The 22,312-nt window shown below is 43.6% G+C and overlaps 1 protein-coding gene across 1 annotated transcript in view; it reads right to left on the minus strand.

Annotated features, from left to right (window-relative positions):
* Window positions 1–22,312, minus strand: part of clpb (caseinolytic mitochondrial matrix peptidase chaperone subunit B) — a 116,125-nt gene that overhangs the window by 22,009 nt on the left and 71,804 nt on the right. The window contains exons 7-8 of the mRNA XM_043686858.1: window positions 19,472–19,586; window positions 4,633–4,710 (exon numbers count right to left, since the gene is read on the minus strand). Coding sequence (XP_043542793.1) covers window positions 4,633–4,710; window positions 19,472–19,586 — 193 coding nt within the window. The remainder of the gene's footprint in view (window positions 1–4,632; window positions 4,711–19,471; window positions 19,587–22,312) is intronic.

The following is a 22,312-nucleotide window of genomic DNA, read 5'->3' on the forward strand; positions in this document are numbered from 1 at the left end:
CAGCCGTCCCTTTACCTGTGAACATCTGCCCCCAATCAGCTTTTGGAAGTTCTTGCCTAATACCGTTAAAACTGGCCTTTCTCTAATTTAGACCTTCAACTTTTAGATCTGGTCTATCCTTTTCCATCATTATTTTAAATCTAATAGAATTATGGTCGCTGGCCCCAAAGTGCTCCCCCATTGACACCTCAGTCACCTGCCCTGCCTTATTTCCCAAGAGTAAGTCAAGTTTTGCACATTCTCTAGTCGGTACATCCACATACTGAATCAGAAAATTTTCTTGTACACATTAACAAATTCCTCTCCATCTAAACCCTTAACACTATGGCAGTCCAAGTCTGTTTGGAAAGTTAAAATCCCCTACCACAACCACCCTATTATTCTTACAGATAACTGAGATCTCCTTCCAAGTTTGTTTCTCAATTTTCCACTGACTATTAGGGGGTCTATAATACAATCCCAATAAGGTGATCATCCCTTTCTTATTTCTCAGTTCCACCCAAATAACCTCGTTGGACGTATTTCCGGGAATACCGTCCCTCAGTACAGCTGTAATGCCAACCCTTATCAAAAATGCCACTCTCTTCCACCCCCCCACTTCCCCTTCTGTCCTTCCTGTAGCTGCCATCCTGTTCATCCCTGAACCATGTTTCTGTAAATGCTATGATATCCCAGTCCCATGTTCCTAACCACTGCAAGGATCTGTTTTGGGGCCACAGCTGTTGGCTATTTTTATAAATGACATGGACGAAGGCGTAGAAGGATGGGTTCATAAATTTGCAGATGACACTAAAGTCAGTGGAGTTGCCGAATAGATAAGCTGCAGAGCTGAGAGGTTGCAAATGGAGTTTAATGCAAAAAAGCGTGAGGTGATTCACTTTGGAAGGAGTAACGGGAATGCAGAGTACTGGGTTAATGGTAAGATTCTTGGTAGTGCAGATGAGCAGAGAGAGACCTCTAAGATTCTTGGTAGTGCAGATGAGCAGAGAGAGACCTCTGTGTCCATGTATATAGATCCCTGAAAGTTGCCACCCAGGTTGATAGGGTTGTTAAGAAGGCATATGGTGTGTTAGCTTTTATTGGTAGAGGGAATGAATTTCACAGCCATGAGGTCATGTTGCAGCTGTACAAAACTCTGGTGTGGCCACACTTGGAGTATTGCGTACAGTTCTGGTCACTGCATTATAGGAAGGCTGTGGAAGCTTTGGAAAGGGTGCAGAGGAGATTTACCAGGATGTTGCCTGGTATGGAGGGAAGGTCTTATGAGGAAAGGCTGAGGGAATTTGAGGCTGTTTTCATCAGAGAGAAGAAGATTAACAGAGACATACAAGATAATCAGAGGGTTAGATAGGGTGGACAGTGAGAGCCTTTTTCCTTGGATAGTGTTGGCTAGCACGAGGGGACATAGCTTTAAATTGAGGGGTAATAGATAGAGGACAGATGTCAGAGGTAAATTCTTTACTCAGAGTAGTAAGGGCGTGGAATGCCCTGCCTGCAACAGTAGTAGACTTGACAGCTTTAAGGGCATTTAAATGATCTTTGGATAAATATGTGGATGATAATGAAATAGTGTAGGTTAGATGGGCTTCGGATTGGTTTAACAGGTTGGTGCAACATCGAGAGCTGAAGGGCCTGTACTGCACTGTAATGTTCTATGTTGATTTAAACACAGCCCACACACGATGGTGAGAAGCTGAAAATTTAATTCATTAACACTTCCACAGCCCCAGTCTAGAATCAACAGAAGCTAGATGGTAGATTCTCTATCCCCACTACTTACTGACCGATATGGGCTCTCGATCTAACATTATGTTAGATTTTCAATTCTTATCAAAGAACCTGATATGGCACAGGAGGAGGCCATTTGGCCCATCACGTCTCCAAGTGAGCAAAATGACTAAGAGCCATTCTCCTGCCTTTTCCCCTCATATCCCTGTTTTCAGTTAAATAATTACTCAATGCCCTCTTGAATGCCACGATTGTCTCCACCACAGGTCCAGTCAGTCCAATACCCTAAGTACTCTCAGTGTGAAAAAGTTTCTTTCTTGCATCGTTGCTGCTTCTTTTGCAAATCACTTTAAATCTGTGTCCCTCTTGTTCTTGTTCCTTTTATGAGCAGGAATAGTTACTCCACATCTACACTATCCAGTTCCCTCATGATTTTGAAAACTTCTATGAGATCTCTCAGCCTTCTCCTCTCCAAAGTCTAAGTGCCGTATACAAGTTCTTGTATTCCATACTCCTATCAATAAAGCAGAGAACACAGTATGCTTTATTAACTGCTTTCTCCACCTATACCCCTTTAAGAGGTTCCTTAAAACCTCCATTTAATCACCTGTCCTAATGTCTCATGTGGTCTGGGGTTAACTTCAGTCTGATCATGCTTTGTGGGAGTCAATAGTTGCATTTTGCTGAATGACCAGGTGTGTCACTAATGAGCTAACTGCACAAGCACACAAGGACAAGTGAAGGGGAATGGATGGGGCTATCAGATTTGAAGTAAAAATAATTTTTAAAAATCAGATACAAAAATTTTTTTATTGTAGTAACACTTCAGATTATTATGAAAGTATGTATATATTTATAAATAGACAATATTCAAGGTTATAGAGAATGAGTAAAGTTTGGGAGTAATTTGGACAGCTCTTTCAAAGAATCAATAAATGCAGGAAAGGCTGAATGGTCTGGATCATACCTGTCTATTGATAGTATGAGGAAGCTTTTTTAAAAATTACAAATTGCTGGAAATGTTCAGAGGTCAATCTCTGATGATGCATTCCTCACCAATCTCAGTTCCTATGTCAGAAACATGATGGTCCTTTGGAAGACTTTAATTCAAGCAGACAGGACAATTCTCATCAAACAGTCCCAGGACAAGGACAGCCTGTGGTTAGATACAGAATAAAGATTCGTCCACACTGTGAATCATCAAACACTCCCAGGACAGGGACAGCCTGTGGTTAGATACAGAGTAAAGCTCCCTCCACACTGTCCCCCAACAAACACTCCGAGGACAGGGACAGCATGGGGTTAGATACAGAATAAAGATTCGTCCACACTGTGAATCATCAAACACTTCCAGGACAGGGTCAGCATGGGGTTAGATACAGAATAAAGCTTCCTCCACACTGTTCCCATTGTACACTCCCAGCAGAAATTAGTAGAGAAATATCAATATCTTTAGAAGGAATAAATAGTTAGTGCCAATTGGTTAGTAGAATGAACATGGAGAGGCCAATAGTGTAGCACAACTTCTCTGAGCGTCTGCAATTGACGTAGTGATTCAGGTTGACATTGCTGAATTTCCTGCACAATATCTGTCCTGACAGTGACATCCCCTCACTCTTAAAGAAAGAACATATTTCCTCTTTTTTGTCCCAGAAATTTAGTCCACATGTTATTTATGTCCAACATGACTTCCTCCCAGTTTACTTCATCTCACCTTCCTCAACTCTCCTTCCATTCTCTTGTCTACCTTCCCATCAAATGCACTGCAGGTATTCACCTCAACTATTTCCTATTGTAGCAATGTGCACATGCATTCCACTCTCTTGGTCAAGAGATTTCTCTCAATTGTCTGACTGGATTTATCAGGATTAGTATTATATTGCTGTAGAATGACTAGAGAAGCTGGGAAGGTAGAGGAGAAAATTGGTCAAGGTATCCAAAGCCAGGAAGGGTTTTAATAGACCAAATGGGGAGAAACAGTTTCTGTTGACATGAACCAGAGAATACAGATTGAAGATAATTAGCAAAATAAAGGAAGGTATGGTTAAGAATTTTATCTTATACTGTTTTCTTTAAAGAAAATTGCATTGTGGGTATCCCTACAGCACATAGACTGTACAGTCGAAGGTGGTGGCTCACCACCAGTTTCTCATCGGCAATTAGGAATAGCCAATAAATGTTGGCCCAGCCTGTGACACTCGCATCTCATGAATAATAAAAAAAATTGTAATGTCTGAATTGTAATGTCTGTCCAAGAGGGTAGCAGATGCAATATTTTCAAAGTAGAATTGGATAAATATTTGATAAGGAAAATTTCACAAGAAAATGGGGTGAGAACTAATGGGATTCCAATGGGTTTTTTACAGTAAATGTTTTTAAAGCTAAGATAGATATTTTTTGAACAGTAAAGGAATTAGGGGATATGGTGAGAGGGTGGGTAAGTGGAACTGAGTCCACGAAACGATCAGCCATGATCTTAGCGAATGGCGGAGGGCCAGATGGCCAACTCCTGCTCCTAGTTCTGATGTTCTTCACTCAAAGTGCCTGCTCAGGCACTGTGGGCCAAATGGCCTCTTTCTGAACTAGTGCTGTGTCATTCATGGGCCCCTTGTGATTGACCTCTGCCTGTAATTTGGTTGACTCTCAATAGCCCTCTGAAATGGCCAGGCAAGGCTCTCCTTCCAAGGGCCAGGAGGGATGGGCACAAATACTTGTCTTTCATCTCAAGAAAGAATAAAGGAAGTGGAAACATTTGCTCTGCATCTGAAGTACGTATGTAGTGATGAAGGGGTTAAACACGTCTTGTTTATCTGTCTTTTTTTATTGTAGTTGCTGGGTACTAATTAGCAGAGCTTTCTCCACCAGTCAGCAAATGGTTTCAGTGTCATTCAATTTAACAATTACCAATTCCAGACGATCCAAGGAAGAGGAAGACTAGCGGGTGCTCTTCATCTGCCCAACCATTCTCCTTTCTTCGGATGGCTGCATTTAGAAAAAGAAAAGTAAAGAGCGAATGAGAGAGGGAAGAAATCATATATAAAATCGATCCTTCTTCCAGCGTACAGCCTGCCTCCCCCCACCACCACTCCCTACAATTATCACTAAGTATACACGATGTTATACCGTCTTCATCCCACGCAAAAGGCACCAGCAACCATTAGTCCATCAGAGATTTCATTAAGGAGCAGTGCCCAGGAGGAGCTAAATTGAGTTTGTATGGATCTCGTGAGCCTGCCCTCACAGTTATGCGGATAAACAGCATGGTGTCTGCCGAGACACGCACTCAGTGTTGCCAAGACGACGCGATCGAAAGCGAGCACAGGGTGGTGGTTGGCGCGATGGGGAGGGGCGAGGTGGGGTGGGGAGAGGGCGCACACGTACGCGAAGCAGAAAGCCACTGGCCGCAACCTTCTAATGCAGAGATTAATAACTAAAAAAAAATAATCTCTTGACATTTTCTGTGTTCAGTGGATGAGAAGGACAAACATACAGACTCAGGGTGACTCTGTTCCACCCTGACTGGCTGGGTGCACTAAATCGGATTTTGGAAAACTTGAAATGGTTGAATAATAGGAACCTGATTGGATTACTATGATAAATAAATGTCAGTCTTTAATCTTTGCAAATGTACCAGAGAATAGAATCCTCTTCTTACTCACTTGCCTTTTCATTGCCTGTCAGGATGATTTGTAAGATTTTTGTTTGTAATAGTAACATGCAGCCTCATGACCAGTGGGGAAGGGGAGTCATCTATTACCCCCCATACCCCTCACTACATCAGGATAGGTGAAGAAGTCACTGAAGAAATAATTTATATTCAGGAGTTGTGAATAAAGGAGCTCCCCAGCTCCTCACCTCCGTTCTCACTTATTCCTGTAGCTACAGGTGTTGTCATGGCTCAGGGGACAGCGCTTTGACCCTCAGTTAAAATGTCATGGGCTCAAGTCACGCCAGACACCTCACCATATCACCCAAAATGATACAAATCAGTGCAGTACTGAGGGAGTGCTGCACTGTCAGGAGATCAGTGCTGAGGGGGTGCCTCACTGTTGCAGGATCAGTGCTGAGGGAATGCCATACTGTCGGAGGGTCAGTGCTGAGGGAGTGCCACACTGTCGCAGGATCAGTGCTGAGGGAACGCCATACTGTCGGAGGGTCAGTGCTGAGGGAGTGCCACACTGTCGCAGGATCAGTGCTGAGGGAACGCCATACTGTCGGAGGGTCAGTGCTAAGGGAGCGCCACACTGTTGGTGGGTCAGTGCTGAGGGAATGCCGCACTGTCAGAGAGTCATTACTGAGGGAGCGCCGGACTGTCGGAGGATCAGTGCTGAGGGAGTGCCGGACTGTTGGAGGGTGAGTGCTGAGAGTTGAGAAAATAAGATCTGGTGTGATGATACCTTTCAGCAATCCTCAAAGTGACCAGTCCACTGAAGTTGACTTTGAAATATTTTGTCTTAATGCTTGTGTAGATAGCTACAAATACATGAGAATTTGTTGACTGCCCTACTGTGAATTCAAAGAATGTAGTGATAGCACTGCAGGTGAAATTTTTCTAATGCTCATCTGTGTTGTTGATACATAGTCTAGCAGCACAAGAGTGTGTGGTGTGTGATGTGTCTGCTGTACACTAGGACATCTCTTGACTTGAAGAGGTCTTTTGTTGTTAAACATTCGCTGCTGTAGTTTATTTAATACTGAGATCAAGATCTGAGAAGTGTTCAATATATTCCCGAATCTCTCCTTCAACATATTTAGAAGGTAAAATATTTGGCTTACCAGCTCCGAGCTGATTTGAATTTTATTGGGGGAACGGTCAAAGACAAATTCATCTCTAGTACACAGAATTGAAGAGTTTGAGAGAGCTTTGCAAATGTAGAGCAGAGTGGACGACACTGCAGTCACCGACAAATTGTGGATTTTCAATGTCCGTGGAGGCCTGTTCAGCTTTGGCACAGAGGTGACCTTTGATTAAGGTCCGATTAGAAAAATGACACTTCAGACATTGCAGCACTCCCTCACAACTGGCACTGAGGTTGTTAGTAGTCTGATGTTTTAGTTTGGAGACTTGCACTTACACCACTCTGACTGAGGGTGGAGAATGTTATTTACTGAACCATGGCTCATTCCTCAGGTGATAACCCCCGACTGGAAAGGTGTCAGCTCCGAGGTTGTCAGGCAGGAGCAGGTAACAGGAGGTCACTCCATTGCTGGGACCACTAAGACATATTTTACTTTATTAGTCTTCTCCTGGGGTCTGATGAAAGGTTTCAGAGTGTGAAGTTAGCTAGATATTGATTCTCATAAATACAATGTATTACTTTACTAAGATCAATACAGGGATTAGGGGGAGGGGTTGTGGGGGGGGGACAGTCACCAAAAAGCAAGGAAGCAGAAATTGGCTTTTGCCTCTTCTTATTGCACCAGTAATGTAGCAATTCATTCTGAATTGTCTTACTGCTCTCTATCACCGTTACTGTAGAAAAGAATCAGGGAGTGCTGGCATGACAAGTGAAATCCTAGCAGCTCGATCAATCTTTAAAAGGCTACCTTCAGCACAACTCTCCTGTACCCTTCCCTTTCTCCATTCCCACTCCTCCCTCCCTCCCTAGGCTACAGGCTTTCCAGTTTTGCTATCTCACCCCATTCAACATGAGCCTGCAGTTAATTTCCATCCTAGAGTGTCTGGAGCTATAACTGTCAGAATTGTACAACAAAGAAAAATTTGTATTTACACAGCATCTTTAACATAGAAAAATGCACCAAGAAACTTCACCACAGTGATTATTAAACGAGTTTGATGCTGAAACAGAGAAGATATTATAACAGATCATGAAAAGCTTGGTCAAAGAAACAGGTTTTAAGGCAGTCCTTCCCAAACACTTCCCCCCACTGTGACTCCATTTTAAGGTCAGAAAATGACTGTGGTCCCTCAGAGAGATCAAGATGCGAAGGGGGAGAGAAGCTGTGAGAATGGGGGCCTATTACAGCTGGATCATAGTTGTTGTAATACAGAAAGAGAGCCACAGCTTGAGATCCCAGATTCTCAGCTCATTAGGATCCCAATTGTCACTTTGGAAAGACCTGTAGACCTGTGTTAAGGAGCATCTTAAAGAAGAAGGGAGAGATTTAAGGAGGGAATGCCAGAGCTTGGGGCCCAGGCCGATGCAGGCACAGCCATTGATCAGAGTCATAGAGCTATGTAGCACGGAAACAGACCCTTCGGTACAACTCACCCGCACTGACCAGATATCCTAAACTGATCTAGTTTCATTTGCCAGCATTTGGACCAAATCCCTCCTAACCTTTCCCATTCATAAACCCATCCAGGTGCCTTTTCAATGCTGTAATTGTACCAGCCTCCATCACTCCCTCTGGCAGCTCAGTCCATAAACGCACCACCCATCGGTTTCCCTCTCAGGTCCTTTTTAAATCTTTCCTCTCTCACCTTAACCCTACGCCCTCTAGTTTTGGCTCCCCTACCCTTGGAAAAAGATCCTGGTTAGTCACTCTTACCATTCCCATCATGATTTTATAAACCTCTATAAGGTCACCCTCAGCCTCCATCGCTCAGTGGAAAATATCCCCAGCCTATTCAGCCTCTCCTTGTAACTCAAACCTTTAATTCCAGCAACATCCTTATAAATCTTTTCTGCATTCTCTTAAGTTTAACAACATTGTTCCTATATCAGGGAAACCAGAATTTTGCGCAGTATTCTAAAGGTAGCCTAATCAATGTCCTGTACAGCACAACGTGACCTCCTATACTCAGTACACTGACCAACGAAAGTAAATATGCCAAATGCCTTCTTCACTAGCCTGTCTAACTATTAATCTACTTTCAAGGAACTATGCACCTCTAGGTCTCTTTGTTCAGCAACACTCCCATTAACTGTACAAGTCCTGCCCTAACTTGTCTTACCAAAATGCAACACCTCACATTTATCTGAATTAAATGTCCTCAGCCCTTTGGCCCATCTGATCAAGGTCTTGCTACATTCTGAGGTAACCTTCTTCATTATTCATAACACCACCTATTTTGGTGTCATCTGCAAATTTACTAACCATTTCTCCTATATTCACATCCAAATCATTTTTATAAATAACAAACAGCAGTGGACACAGCACTGATCCTTGCATCACACTGCTGGTCACAGGCCTCCAGTCCGAAAAACAACACTCTACTACCTTGACGGATCAATTAAGATTTGGGAACTTGCTGCAGATGATAATTGGAATTAGACAGGTATTTCAGAGGCATGTAAGTGGAGGAACCGACAGAAGTAGGGAAGATGGGAGAGAGTAATGACTATTTTTTGATTGTAGACTGAAATGGGAAAATGACCTCTATAAAGACCAAGAATTGTGGAAAGGATTACTGGACTTTGTAAAAGCGAGTTATCTGGCACTCATTATAAGTGCTGTTTACATTGGTGTTTGTTCAACTAGTCTGGGAGGACTTCCCCCTCCATTCTCCATATTCCTTGATTTTCCCCAAGGCCAAAAACCCATTGATCTTTGATTTGAAAAACTCACCAACCGAGTATCTACACTCTTTGGGGAGAAGTATTTCAAAGATTCACTGCCCTTTTGAGAGATGGGATTCCCCTCCAGATCAGTCCTAAATGATTACCCCCTCAGCCTGAGACTATATCCTTAATTCAACACTCTAGACAGGTCAAACAGCCTCTCAGCATCCATCCTACTGCAGTCCATGTGCTGAGGTTAGACACACCATGCCGTTAGGAATGGAGTTTCAGGATTATGAGCCAGCGATACTGAAGGAACAGTGATGTATATCCAAGTGCGGATGGTGAGTGGCTTGAAATGGAACTTGCAGGTGGTGGTGTTTTCATATATCTGCTGCCCTTGTCCTTCTAAATGTTAGAAGTCATGGTTTTTGAAAGTACTGTCTAAGGAGTGTTGATGCAGTGCTACAATGCATCTTGTAATAATATACACTGCTGCTATTGTTCACTGGAATATAAGACATATTCCAGTTCTGTAAAATCCAGAGCAAAGAAACATTTTGACCGACTGGTCTACCCTGGCATTTATGTTCTTCCCCTCACACCTTCAGAACTAGCATCCCTGAGCAAAATGGCAATAATAAGTGTCATGTCTCAATACATCTTGATGGTCAATAGAGGGATAGAGAGACAGAAAAAGAGTGCTGTGTAGTCAAGTCATGTGCAGACAAAGAGGCAGCTGTGTCTTTAAATGGTCGATATGGCCTGCTTAAGGCAGAAAGCAAATTTCCCCCCAAATTTGATTAGGTTCCTACAGCCTCTCCAGAAACCTACCCAATAAATGTGAGCAGACACCACCTGTGTCAGATTCGTGCCCGGCCCATTCATCAAGTTTTAGCCAATTAACACAGGCCTGTTAGTTTGAACCATTTACAGCTGGTTTTTGTGGGGGGAGAAACAGAAAGACAGTGATTGATGGAGGGGCCTACAAATAGAATAAAAGACAGACAAAAGAAAAGGCATGTGTTGCCTGGTGTCACTGGACAAGAGAGAGAAAAAGTGGGACAGGGGGATTTGTTCACTGGGGGTTTAATCCATGTCACTTCAGGCAGACCTCGTCTGTCATGTGCTCCAGTCAAAATCTTATTAAGTAGTATGTGACCAGGCTCCTTCATTGTTACTGAACCAATTTGTTGTTGGAGGTAAACACAGGGGTGGGGTGGTGTTTCTTTCTCCAGTCCTTTCTGCCAGAATGTGAGTGACTTAAATTGGAGAGAACAGATGGACTTAAACATTCCTTTAACATTTTACACAGAATTACACAACAGAGAAAGAGGCCACTCAGCCCCAGGACAGAGATCAGGAGAAATTATTTCTCTCACAGTTGTTAGTTCAAGAAATTCTCTTCCCCACAGAGTAGTGGAGGTGGGGTCATTGAATGTTTTAAAGCAGACTTAGACAGATACTGTACTGCTATCAGAATCCAAGGGGTCGGGGAAAAGACAGAAAAATCGAGCTAAAGCCACAGTCAGATTGCCCACAATCTTCTTGAATAAAAGGGAGGGAGAAAGGGGCAGAGTGGCCTAATCCAGCACCAGTTTTCATGCTTGTATCATCCCACACAACATCCCTCCCACCATATTCCATCAAAACCTATTTTTCTATTTCTTTCTCTTTTGTTGATGTAGCTTTCCCTTAAATGCATCAGCTGCTGTCCTCAACCACACTCTGTGGCAATGAGTCCAACATTCTCCCTCAGTCTCTGGGTAGTAAGCTTTCTCTGGTAGTCCTGATTGGATTTAATAGAGTATCTCATATTGATGTGGAGAGACTTGAGGGATGGGAAGTGTACTGTTGCCTTACACCTCACAATCATGATGTGGAGGTGTCTATGTTGGACTGGAGCAGACAAGGTCAGAAGTCACCCGACACCAGGTTATAGTCCAACAGGTTTATTTGAAATCACAAGCTTTCAGAGCGCTGCTCCTTCGTCAGGACTTCATGTGACAAAGGAGCAGTGATCCAAAAGCTTGTGATTTCAAATAAACCCAACAGACTATAACCTGGTCAAGAGCTTAGCGTTGGAAAAACACATAACCTGGTCAAGAGCTTAGCGTTGGAAAAACACAGTAGGTCAGGCAGCATCCGAGGAGTCTCCTGCTCCTCGGATGCTGCCGATTCTCCTCCTCGAATGCTGCCTGACCTGGTGTACTTTCCCAGCACCACACTCTCGACTGATCTTCAGCATCTGCAGTCCTCATTTTCTCCTAGACTATAACCTGGTGTCATGTGACTTCTGACTTTCCTCACATTCATTATGACTTTAAGAGACTGACTCATGATATTAATACTGTATCACAGCATGCCATTTGAGAGTATAAAGATCTCATACTACACCTTACTTTAGATCATTTGAAGCATACACTATGCTGGAAGCATGCTCCTATATTGTAAATTATGAGCTTAGTATTAGCCCAGACATTTAGATATGATTTAGATAGGAGTGTAATGTTTGCACAGAATGGTTAGTTATAAAAAATATCTGTTGGATTTCAATACCATAATATACACCTCCAATTTCTTATGTTAAGGGAGAAACGTAAGTCGGGCCGCAACAGATAAAACGTAATGTTGCAGGCAAATTCAACACCTCATCTACATAGTTAGTAAAGGTTCACAGAAATATTGTGGGGGTCTGATAGAATAGATGAGGGAAAAATGTTTATTAGCAATGACCTTATTTTTAATCTCCAGTTCTGGACTGCTGCACAGAAATAGTATTTGTTTGGGGCCACACTACTGAATCTATTCAGAAGTTTAAAGTCTCAAAGTGCCTCTTCCTGGGGCCCAGTTCCAAGGGTAATCATTAAATTTAGATTACTATCAGTCAAACAGTGAAAGATGATGTTGCTGCAATGTGGTGAGCATTGTATGTGAATCTACCAGCTCTGGCAGAGGCTTACTGGGTATTGGTCTTGCCTCGGAATCAGGAAGTTGTGAGCCCCACCCACAGACTTGAACACAAACTGGTCTAATACTCGGCTTCAATACTGAGTTATCACTGAATTATTAAAGGTCAGTACTGATAAAGTGCTGCTCTGTTGGAGGGTCTGTACTGAAGGAGAGCTACACTGTCAGAGACAAAAATAGAAATTGCTGGAAAATCTCAGCAGGTCTGGCAGCATCTGTGGAGAGAAATCAGAGTTAATGTTTTGAGGCACTGACCCTTCCTCAGAACTGATGGTAGTTGGGAAAATGTTGGTTTATATGCAGATGATGCACTGTTGGAGGGTCAATGCTGAGGGAGTGCCGCACTGTTGAAGGGTCAGTGCTGAGGGAGTGCCGCACTGTCGGAGGGTCAGTGCTGAGGGAGTGCCGCACTATTGGAGGGTCACCGCACTGTTGGAGGGTCAGTGCTGAGGGAGTGCTGCACTGTCAGAGGGTCAATACTGAGGAGCACTGCACCAAGCAAAGTGTATTCTTCTGACTGAATTAAAATATTCTTTAGTCTCTCAAGTGGATATAATGGTTTCAAGTATTGAATGATGTTTCACAAGGTGAGGTAATAAGTTTTACTCACTCTGTCCATATAGCCTGACTCAGTCTGTGAGAGAATCATAACTTAAGTTTCTGATGTACAGATCCTACTACACTGCTGCATTCCCGCAACACTGGTACTGGGAAATCTGCCTGGGATTCTGAGGTTCAATTCCGGTTGAGTGGAAGAGTTGTGGTAAAGTACTGGGATGCAATGCTTTGATACTGAATTGGTTTCACAGCTTCCCAAGTATAAACAAGGTGCCAGAGTGAGTGAGAAAGAGAGAGAGAGAGAGAGAGAGAGAGAGAGAGAGAGAGAGAGAGATCGACAGAGGGTGAAGGCCTGGTAACTATAAATCTCAATGAGCCAGCAACAGTGGGAAGAGAGAAGAATGAGTAGCGGTGGTGGCTGGGGTGGGGAGGGGGTAGGAGGAAGCAGTTGAAACTTCTTGGCGAAACCAGAATGAAGAATTGATTGAAATGCAGCAGAACACTTGTCTTTATTTTCCAAAAACACCATGCTTCAGGGCGATTTGAGAATGTTAAAATTGCTGGGACACAGGCTCCAGTTTGACGTGATTTACACTCATTCAGTTGACATGGCAAGGGGACTGCAGTATTGATGATGATGGGTGCTGAGGGACAACTGCAGCCTCAATGCAGTTCGCAGCTCCAGCAGCAGGAGCTATCAGGGTTCTTACTCATACTGCCCCGGAACTCCAGTTGCCGATGGCCCTCAGTCAAGCTGCAGGGAATACAATTCCATCATTGTCTGGCCTAATGGGTGCCACGGGAGAGTTGCAGAGCAGCATCCACTGACGGATCGCTCGGCTGTTGTTTCTAATATAGCTGTCATCCAGGCCCTCTTTCTCCTCTCTCTACCACCTCCCAGCCCCAACCTTTGATTTCCACAGCGTTTTGGATACAGTTCACCTGACAGTTTTCAGGCCATACAGCTGAAGGAACGGCTGTGGATTACTCACAGACTCAAACTGTTTTCTTTTAACACTTCTACCAAACAGGATTCGCTTAACAAGCCCCTTCCTTTACAAGGTATGCATTTACATCGAATCACAGAGTCATCCAGTATGGAAACAGACCCTTCGGTCCAACCAATTCATGCTGAACATAATCTCAAACCAGTCCCACCTGCCTGCTCCTAACCCATATCCCTCCAAACCTCTCCCTATTCATGAACTTATCCAAATGTTGTAATCGTGCCGACATCCCCCCACTTCCTCAGGAAGTTCATTCCACACATGAACCACCCTCTGTGTAAACAATTTGCCCCTCATGTCTTTTTTAACTCTCTCTCCTCTCACCTTAAAAATGTGCCCCCAAGTCTTGAAATCCCCCATCCGAGAGAAAAGACATCTACCATTAACTCTACACCCCTCATGATTTCATAAACCTCTATAAGCTCGCCTCTCAATCTCCTACACTCCAGTGTAAAAAGTCCCAGCCGATCCAACCCTTCTTAGATCTAAGAACTGTTTAATTACTTTGCACGTATTCTGCTGTATTTGTCTGCACTGTCCCAAGATCACCTCCGTTCCCTCACTCTCCCACTTGTGTCTCATTCTACTGTCTTGATTGAGCCACTTATCATTCAAAAATCTATCTAGTTTAGCCTTGAATACATTCATTAGCTCAGCCTGCACTGCTCACTGGAGATCAGAATTCCAGACTAAACATACTCTAGGGAAAAAAATATTTCTCTTCTTCTCTGTCTTCAATAGGTGTACCTTGGTTTAATAATAGTACTGAAGACTCCGGAATTAGCTGAGAAATATCAGAATTAGCCAAGTTCCTGATCTAGCTGTTCCAGTGCAACTGCAACACTGGCATTTACCTGACAGTATGGAAGATTGCTCAAGTATGTCCTGTGCACAAAAAAACAGGACAAACACCACCTAGCCAATTACTGCCCCATCAGTCTGCTCTCAATCATCAATAAGGTGGCGGAAGGGGACGTCAACAATGCTATCAAACAGTACTTGCAAATGACTCAACAATTCAGTGACATTTAGTTTGTGTTCCTCAAGGGCCCCCCTGCCCAACCCTATTAAAACGCTGGTTCAAACTTGGACAAAACAGCTGAAATCCACGGCTGAGTCCAGAGTGATTGCATTTGACATTTGGACTGCATTTGATTGACTATGGCATCAAGAAGCCCAAGCAAGACTGCAGTTAATGAAAATTTGGGGTAAAGATCTCTGCTGGTTAGAGTCATACCCGGCACATAGGAAGATAATAGTGGTTGTTGGAGATCAATCATCTCAGCTTCAGAACATCTCTGCAAGGTAGTGTCCCAGGCCCAACAATCTTCAGCTGCTTCATCAATGACCTTTCGTCCATCATGAGATCACAAGCAACGTTGTCTCTAAGCTGTGCATTCTGGAGGTCTGTGCATGCAGATTAATGTGTCAGCACATTCACGTCTGGTACAAACACCTCAGAAATTCATGCAGCAGCTGGAGAAATTAGGGGCAACATTGCTCTAAAGTAGGATGTTTGCTTATGATAGCACAACGTTCAGCATCATTCATGAATCCTCAGTTACTGAAGCAGTCTGAGTTGAAATGCATGAAGACCGCACAACATCCAGTCTTATGCTGGTAAGTGGCAAGTGACATCACTACACAAGTACCAGGCAATGACCATCTCCAACAAGAGAGAATCTAACCATTGTGCCTTGACATTCAATGGGATTACTATCAATGAATCCACCATCCATGGGCATTGCCATTGGCGAGTCCCACACCTTGAGGTTATCATTGCCAAAAACTGAACTGGACTAGCCATGTAAATAGTGGCTAAAAGAACAAGTCAGAAGCTAGGAAATCAGCTCCTCACCTCCTGTCTTCTCATTTCTGTTCACCATTTAAAAGGCACAATTTAGCAGTTTGACGGCATATTCTTCGTTTGCCTGGATGACTGCAGCTCCAACAATGATCAAAGTTCACTGCCATCCAGGAAAAGCAGCTGCTTGGTTGACTCGCTATCCACAAGCTTCAACATGAACTGCCTTCAGCAGTGTCTACAAGGCATACCACAACAACTTATCAAGGCTTTCCACACAGTACACTCAAAATCTGGAACCACCCAAAAGGACTGCAGCAGCAGATACGTGCGAACACCACCAACACCAAGTTCCTCTCCAAGCCACTCACTTGGAAACACATTGCTGTTCCTTTATTGCCACTGGTTCAAAATCCTCAAAACTCCGTCCCTAATGTTCTATGGAATTCCCAACATCCCAAGGATTGCAACAGTTCAAACAGCTCACCATCAACTTCTCAAGGGCAAGTCGGCATTAGCGTCTGACAGTGACCCAGAGCCCATTAATGAATGGAAACAATTTTTTAAAAAAGATTTCACAAAATCACCTGCCATTCTCCTTCATCCAAGAAAGTCCAAGACCAACTCCTCGGTCCTTCTTCATAGGGCCCTCCCACCAAGTCTAGTCTCAATCTGATAACATTTGTTGCATGTCTATGGCAAGTAAATCCTATGTGAGACAAGGAAACCAAAACTGAACACAATAATCCCGGTATGGTGTCACCAAAGGTATTTGCTATAAGACTTTATTAGTCCTGCAACCAAGTTCAAACCTGAAAGCATGGTCTTCCACAGAACAGCACATTGTAAATCTTGTTATTTAATCATTATTCTAGCCAGGCTTGCCTGAGGGTTTTTATTGCAAAACAGGAAAATACCTTCCTTTCCTCTTTAAGCTGATTTGATATTTGATTGAATTACTCTGAAATAGCTTGTTCTATTTTTATCAGAAAGAAGACAAAGGGACAGAATAGGAGATGGCTATTTGACCATTCTATCCATCGATCCTGGTGCCCAGGTCAAACCACACCTACGCTGCTTATGCATAGAATTGTTGGGTGAGCTCCTTTCAGTGCAATCCCCACTGCCCGTCACTAAATGGCTGAATTGTACAATAGATGCCTCTGTATTCATTTAGCATCAGTGGATATAAGTGTTAAACTCTGCCAGGACAGGGTTAGATAGAAAAGAAAGCTTCCTGCACACTATCCCCATCAAACACTCCCATTACAGGGGGGTTAGATACAGAGTAAAAGTCCTCACTACTGTTCTCGTCAACCCGTGTAGCATGGGTTTAATACAGAGTAAAGCTCACTCCACAATATCTCCATGAAACACTCCCAGGACTCCCAGACAGAGGGTAAGGCTAGAGACAGAGTAAAGTTACCCTTTTCATCCACATTATATTCCATTGTTGCCACAAGATTGGAAAAGGAGTACAGTATATCTTCATAGCAGCTGGCCTCGGAGTGCTAGATTGACAAACAAGTTTCAAGAATCTATCAGGCTGATGCCTCTTGGCACCTGTGCTGAGATGAACCAAATGCACATCATAAACTCTACAGCCATCAAGGAGAAAGGCATCAATCCCTCTGCCCTGGCCAGATCTGACTCAGCTATTCCTTAAAATCTGAGGCACATTGAATATTTTGCAATGTGGCTCCCCGCAACACAAACCCCGCACAAACAGCTCAAAACTATTCAACTATACAGCATTTAAGACAGAGTCAGATTTCCAATATATTTCTGTTAATTATTCACACTTGTTAGTCTTCTCACTTCAGATTCCAAGAAGCAATTCCAATTCACACATTATAAATCACAATATAAAATTCACAAATATCTAACATTGTTGAATGCTGTTTGGAAAAAAAAAATCAATTTGAGAAATCTACTCAGATGCAAAAGAAATGAATGATTTGCAGTGGTTTTAACCATAAGAAATAGGAACAGGAGTGGGCCATTCAGCCCCTCAAACCTGCTCCCCTGTTCAATAGGATCATGGCTGATCCCACATTCCTCACATCCACTTTCCTGCCCTTTGGTAATCCTTGGATTTCCTGACTGATCAAGAATCTCTCTCAGCCTTAAATATCCACAAGGACTCTGCCCACACAGCTCTCTGTGACGAGGAGTTCCAAAGACTCTCAAACCTCAGGAGAAATTCCTCCCCATCTCAGTCTGAAATTGGTGCCCCTTTATTCTGAGACTATGCCCTCTGGTCCTAGACTCTCCCATGAGGGGAAACATCCTCACAGCATTGACCCACTCAAGCCCCTTAAGAATCCTGGATGTTTCAATGAGATCCCCTCTCATTCTTCTAAACTCCAGGGAGTAGTGTCCCAACCTGTTTAACCTTTGTTCAGAAAACAATCCCTCCCCATCCCAGGGACCATCCTAGTGAACCTTCTCTCAACTACCTCCAATGAAATGATATCTTTCCTTAAATAAGGGATGGGAACAGCTCACAGTGCTCCATCAGTGACCTCCCCAGCACCTTGTACAGTTGCAGTAACACCTCCCTACTCTTATACTCCAACCCCCTTGAAATAAGGGCCAACATCCCATTAGCCTTCCTGATTCCCTGCTAACCCACTGTACTAGCTTTCTGTGTTTTGTGTACAAGTCCGCCAGGCACTTTGTGTTGCAGCTTTCTGCAGGTTTTCTTCCATTTAAATAATATTTGTAATAATAACATCTTTCTCTGAGCTGCATAGAAAGATACTTGCTGACGAGTTCAGGGCCATTGGGAGCACGTGTACCACACTATTTCATTTTGAAATTGTGAACAAAAGAGGGGCTTCATTTGAGGCAGGATTGCAACCAGCTGGAAATGCAGCAGCAACCAGCAATTGGCACCAGCATAGTGTTTTAATAACAACTCTATTCAGTCCTTTCAAAAGGATCAGGACACAATGCCCACCCTAGAAGGTGCAGAGGATGATTATGGGCAGTATCACATCACTGTATCCCATGGCCACCAGGCAAGTTCCAGTCACCAACATCATCCATTACTTGGAAACCAATCTGCCAGAAGTGATAATAGTTCATGACATCGACATACAGAATGACTACAGAAGACAGAATATATTTAGGAGGGAGTGTCAGTGGAGAAAATAGGGAGAAACTGGTCTCTCTGTCAGGAGACATCATAACCAGAGGACAGACGTCTAAGATTATTGCCAGAAGGACTAGAACAGAAAAGGAGGAGAATTTCTCTTCTCATGACACCCTGTTGTGATCTGGAATTTCCTTCCTAAATGGATGGTGGAAGTAGATTAAAAAGTAATTTTCAAAAGGAAATTAGACAAATATTAAAGGAGAAGGACTTGCAGGGATGCAGGACCATGAGGAAAGAACAATGGGATGTGCATCAGTTTGAATTTAGCTTTTTCAAAAAGCTAAAACAGGCATCATGGTCTGAATGACGTTTCTTGGTGCTCCAAGATTCTACCATTGCACAATTTCCTGGTTTTCATTTGGTGTAGGTTTCAGAAGCAGGAATGAGAAACTCACACTGTAAAATCACAGCAGGACTTTATGTAACAAAAGACTTGCCAATGACGACTGTATAAATTAGGAGTCGAGAGTATGGCGCTGGAAAAGCACAGCAGGTCAGGCAGCATCTGAGGAGCAGCAGAATCAACAATTTGGGCATAAGCCCTTCATCAGGAATGAGCCTCATTCCTGAAGAAGAGCTGATGCTCGAAACGTCGATTTCCCTGCTCCTCAGATGCTGCCTGACCTGCTGTGCTTTTCCAGCACCACATCCTCGACTCTGATCTCCAAAATCTACAGTCCTCACGTTCTCCAGTATAAACTAGGAGTCTCACAACTCGCAATGCAGTGACCCCGGCCCCAAACAATAAAAGACACCCCCTCGATTTTTTTGTACATACCTGCTGCAACAGTTGCGATGGCTGTCTCCTGGCCAATGATATGTTCCTTCAGTCTCTGCTCCAAAGGAAACCGTCTACGTTCCTCTGCCTCTCGCTTCCTTTGCTCTTCCTGGTACTGTAAGCAAGAGACAAACATACAAAGACGCTGGTTAGGGGGTTAACACATTTGTGATGTCTTCACACATTCCTGGTATTGCTGCAGGACTGATGTTTATTCACCATCCCTCACCTCCTTCAGTTTTGGTGCAACTGAGTACTTTTAGTGATTGTTTCAAAAGGCACAATCAGTAGAAGGGCTCAATCAGTAGATGTAGAGAAGATACTTCCACTTGTAAGGGAAGTGAAAAATAGATGGCCATTACTTTTTATTCATTCATGGAATGTCGGGGTTGTTGGCTGGGCCAGCATTTATTGCCTGTCGCTAGTGGCCCTCCAGACAGTGGTGGCTCACCACCATAATGTGTGCGTGTGATTTCCCAGTCAGGATGGTGAATGGCTTGGAAAGGAATTTGCAGGGAGTGGTGTTCCCATGTATCTGCTGCCATTGTTCTTCTTGGTCATGGGTTTGCAAGGTCTTATCTAAGGAACCTTGATGAATTTCTGCAGGTGGTACACACTGCTGTTACTGAGTGTCAGTGATGGAGGGAGTGGATGTTTGTAGATCTGATGCCAATCAAGTGGGTTGCTGTGTGCTGGATGGTGTGAAGCTTCTTGAGTGTTGTCGGAGCTGAACTCATCCAGGGAAGAGGGGAGCATTCCATCACGCTCATGACATGTGCCTGTTAGACAGGGAACAGGCTTTGGGAAGAAGAGGTGAGTTACTTACTTCAGGATTCCTTGCCTCTAACCTCCTCTTGAAGCCCCTGTGTTTATTTATGTGGCAAGTCCAGTTCAAGTTCTGGTGAAGGTAACTCCCAGGATGTTGACAGTGGGGGAAGTCAGTGACAGTAATGCTACTGAATATCAAGGGTCAATGGTTAGATTCTCTCTTGTTGAAGTTGATCATTGCGTGGCACTTCTGTGGCTGAAAGCCCAAGCCTGGAATATGTCCAGATGTTGATGCATTTGAACATACACTGCTTCAGTATCTGAGGATTCGCAATTGGTGCTGAACATTGTGAACTCATCAGCGAACATCCCTACTTCTGAAAGGTCATTCATGAAGCAGCTGAAGATGGTTGGGCCCAGGATACTCTCCTGAGGAAATCCTGCAGAGATATCCTGGAGCTGAGATGACTGGCCTTCAACAACCACAACCATCCTCCTAAGTGCTCAGTATGACTCCAACCAGCAGAGAGTTTTCCCTCTGATTCTCACGGATTCCAGTTTTGCCACGGCTTCTTGATGCCCCACGCAACCAAATGTGTGGCCTTGATGTCAAGGGCTGTCCCTCTCCCCTCCTCTCTGGAATTCAGCTCTTTTGTCAGTGTTTGGCCCAAGGCTGTAATGAGGGCCGGAGCTGAGTGGCCCTGGGGGATCCCAAACTGGGCGTCACTGAGCAGGTTGTGGCTGAGCAGGTGCTGCTTGATAGCACTGTTGATGACACCTTCCATCACTTCACTGACCATCAAGAGTAAAATGATTGGGTAGAATTGAATTTGTCTTGCTTTTTGTGGACAGGACATACCTGGGACTGTCTTACGAGGACAGATTTGATAAGTTGGGCTTGCAGTCATTGGATTTAAAAAATGAGATGAGGCAGATATAGCTTGCCCTTGTTGGGGATTCTAATACCAGAATCTTGGAGCAAGGAATCACTCACTGAAGACAGAATGAGGAGTTTTTTTTTTATCTCAAAGGGTACTGAATCTACAGAATTCTTTACACAGGTTCTTTATCTCAGAACAAGGATCAACTCATTGAAGGCTGAGGTGAAGAAGAATTCTTACTCAGGGATGGTGAGTCATTACAATTCAAGTCGACTTGAGAGAGCTAGACAAACAGAGTTAATGAGTCTGTTCAAGTCTGAGAGCAACAGATTTCTATTTACATTAAGGGCGAAAGGGATCATGTAGGAAAATGACATTGAAATAGGTGAGCCACAGTCTGACTAGCTCTCAGGACTGAATGGTCTATTCCTGATGCATGCCCAAGATGTTGGTTAAATTCTCCCTTGTTAGAGTTGATCATTTCCTGGCATTTGTGTGGCTGAAAGCTTCTTGCCACTTTTCAGCCTCCAACAAATACAACTATCTTCCTTTGTCCAGGAATGGCTCCAACCAATGGAGTGTTTTCCCCAATTCAGTTTTCTAGGATTCCTTGATGCCACAACTCGATCAAACACTATGGGGTGTCATTGTAAGTCACTCTCATCTCATCTGTGGAGGTTAGCTCTTTTTGTCCATGTTTCAGTTCAGGAGCTGAGTTTTCCCGAAAGAACCCAAATCAAGCATCTGTGAGCATGTCATTTCAAAGTAAATGCTGTTTGATAGCAATATTGAAGGCATCTTCTCCCACGTTGCTGATGAAAGTTGCTAATTGGGAACTAGATCCCCAAAGCTGAGCAAAGTCCCTGAAAATCACTTCCTGAGCTCAATAAATCTAATTTCATACCTATCACCCCATGTGGTCACCCAATCCCACAGTATCAGTGAGTGCCGGAGTGCAATAGAGAGTTAGATGCTAAATTAGACACTAAGACAGTGAACAAGAGAGAGAGTGACAGTGTGTGAGAGACAGTGAACAAAAGAGAGAGAAGAGTGATGGGTGAAAAAGAATGAGTGAGACAGCAGGGCAGAGAGTGTGGTAGAGTGAGAGTGAATGGGTGAGTGGATGTGTGAAGTGTCTGGCATGTCAGTAATACATCACAGAGTGGAATAATCTGTTGATCTCAAGGTGATG

The sequence above is a fragment of the Chiloscyllium plagiosum genome, unplaced genomic scaffold, assembly GCF_004010195.1.
Source record: "Chiloscyllium plagiosum isolate BGI_BamShark_2017 unplaced genomic scaffold, ASM401019v2 scaf_56, whole genome shotgun sequence".
In the NCBI taxonomy this organism is placed as follows: Eukaryota; Metazoa; Chordata; class Chondrichthyes; order Orectolobiformes; family Hemiscylliidae; genus Chiloscyllium; species Chiloscyllium plagiosum.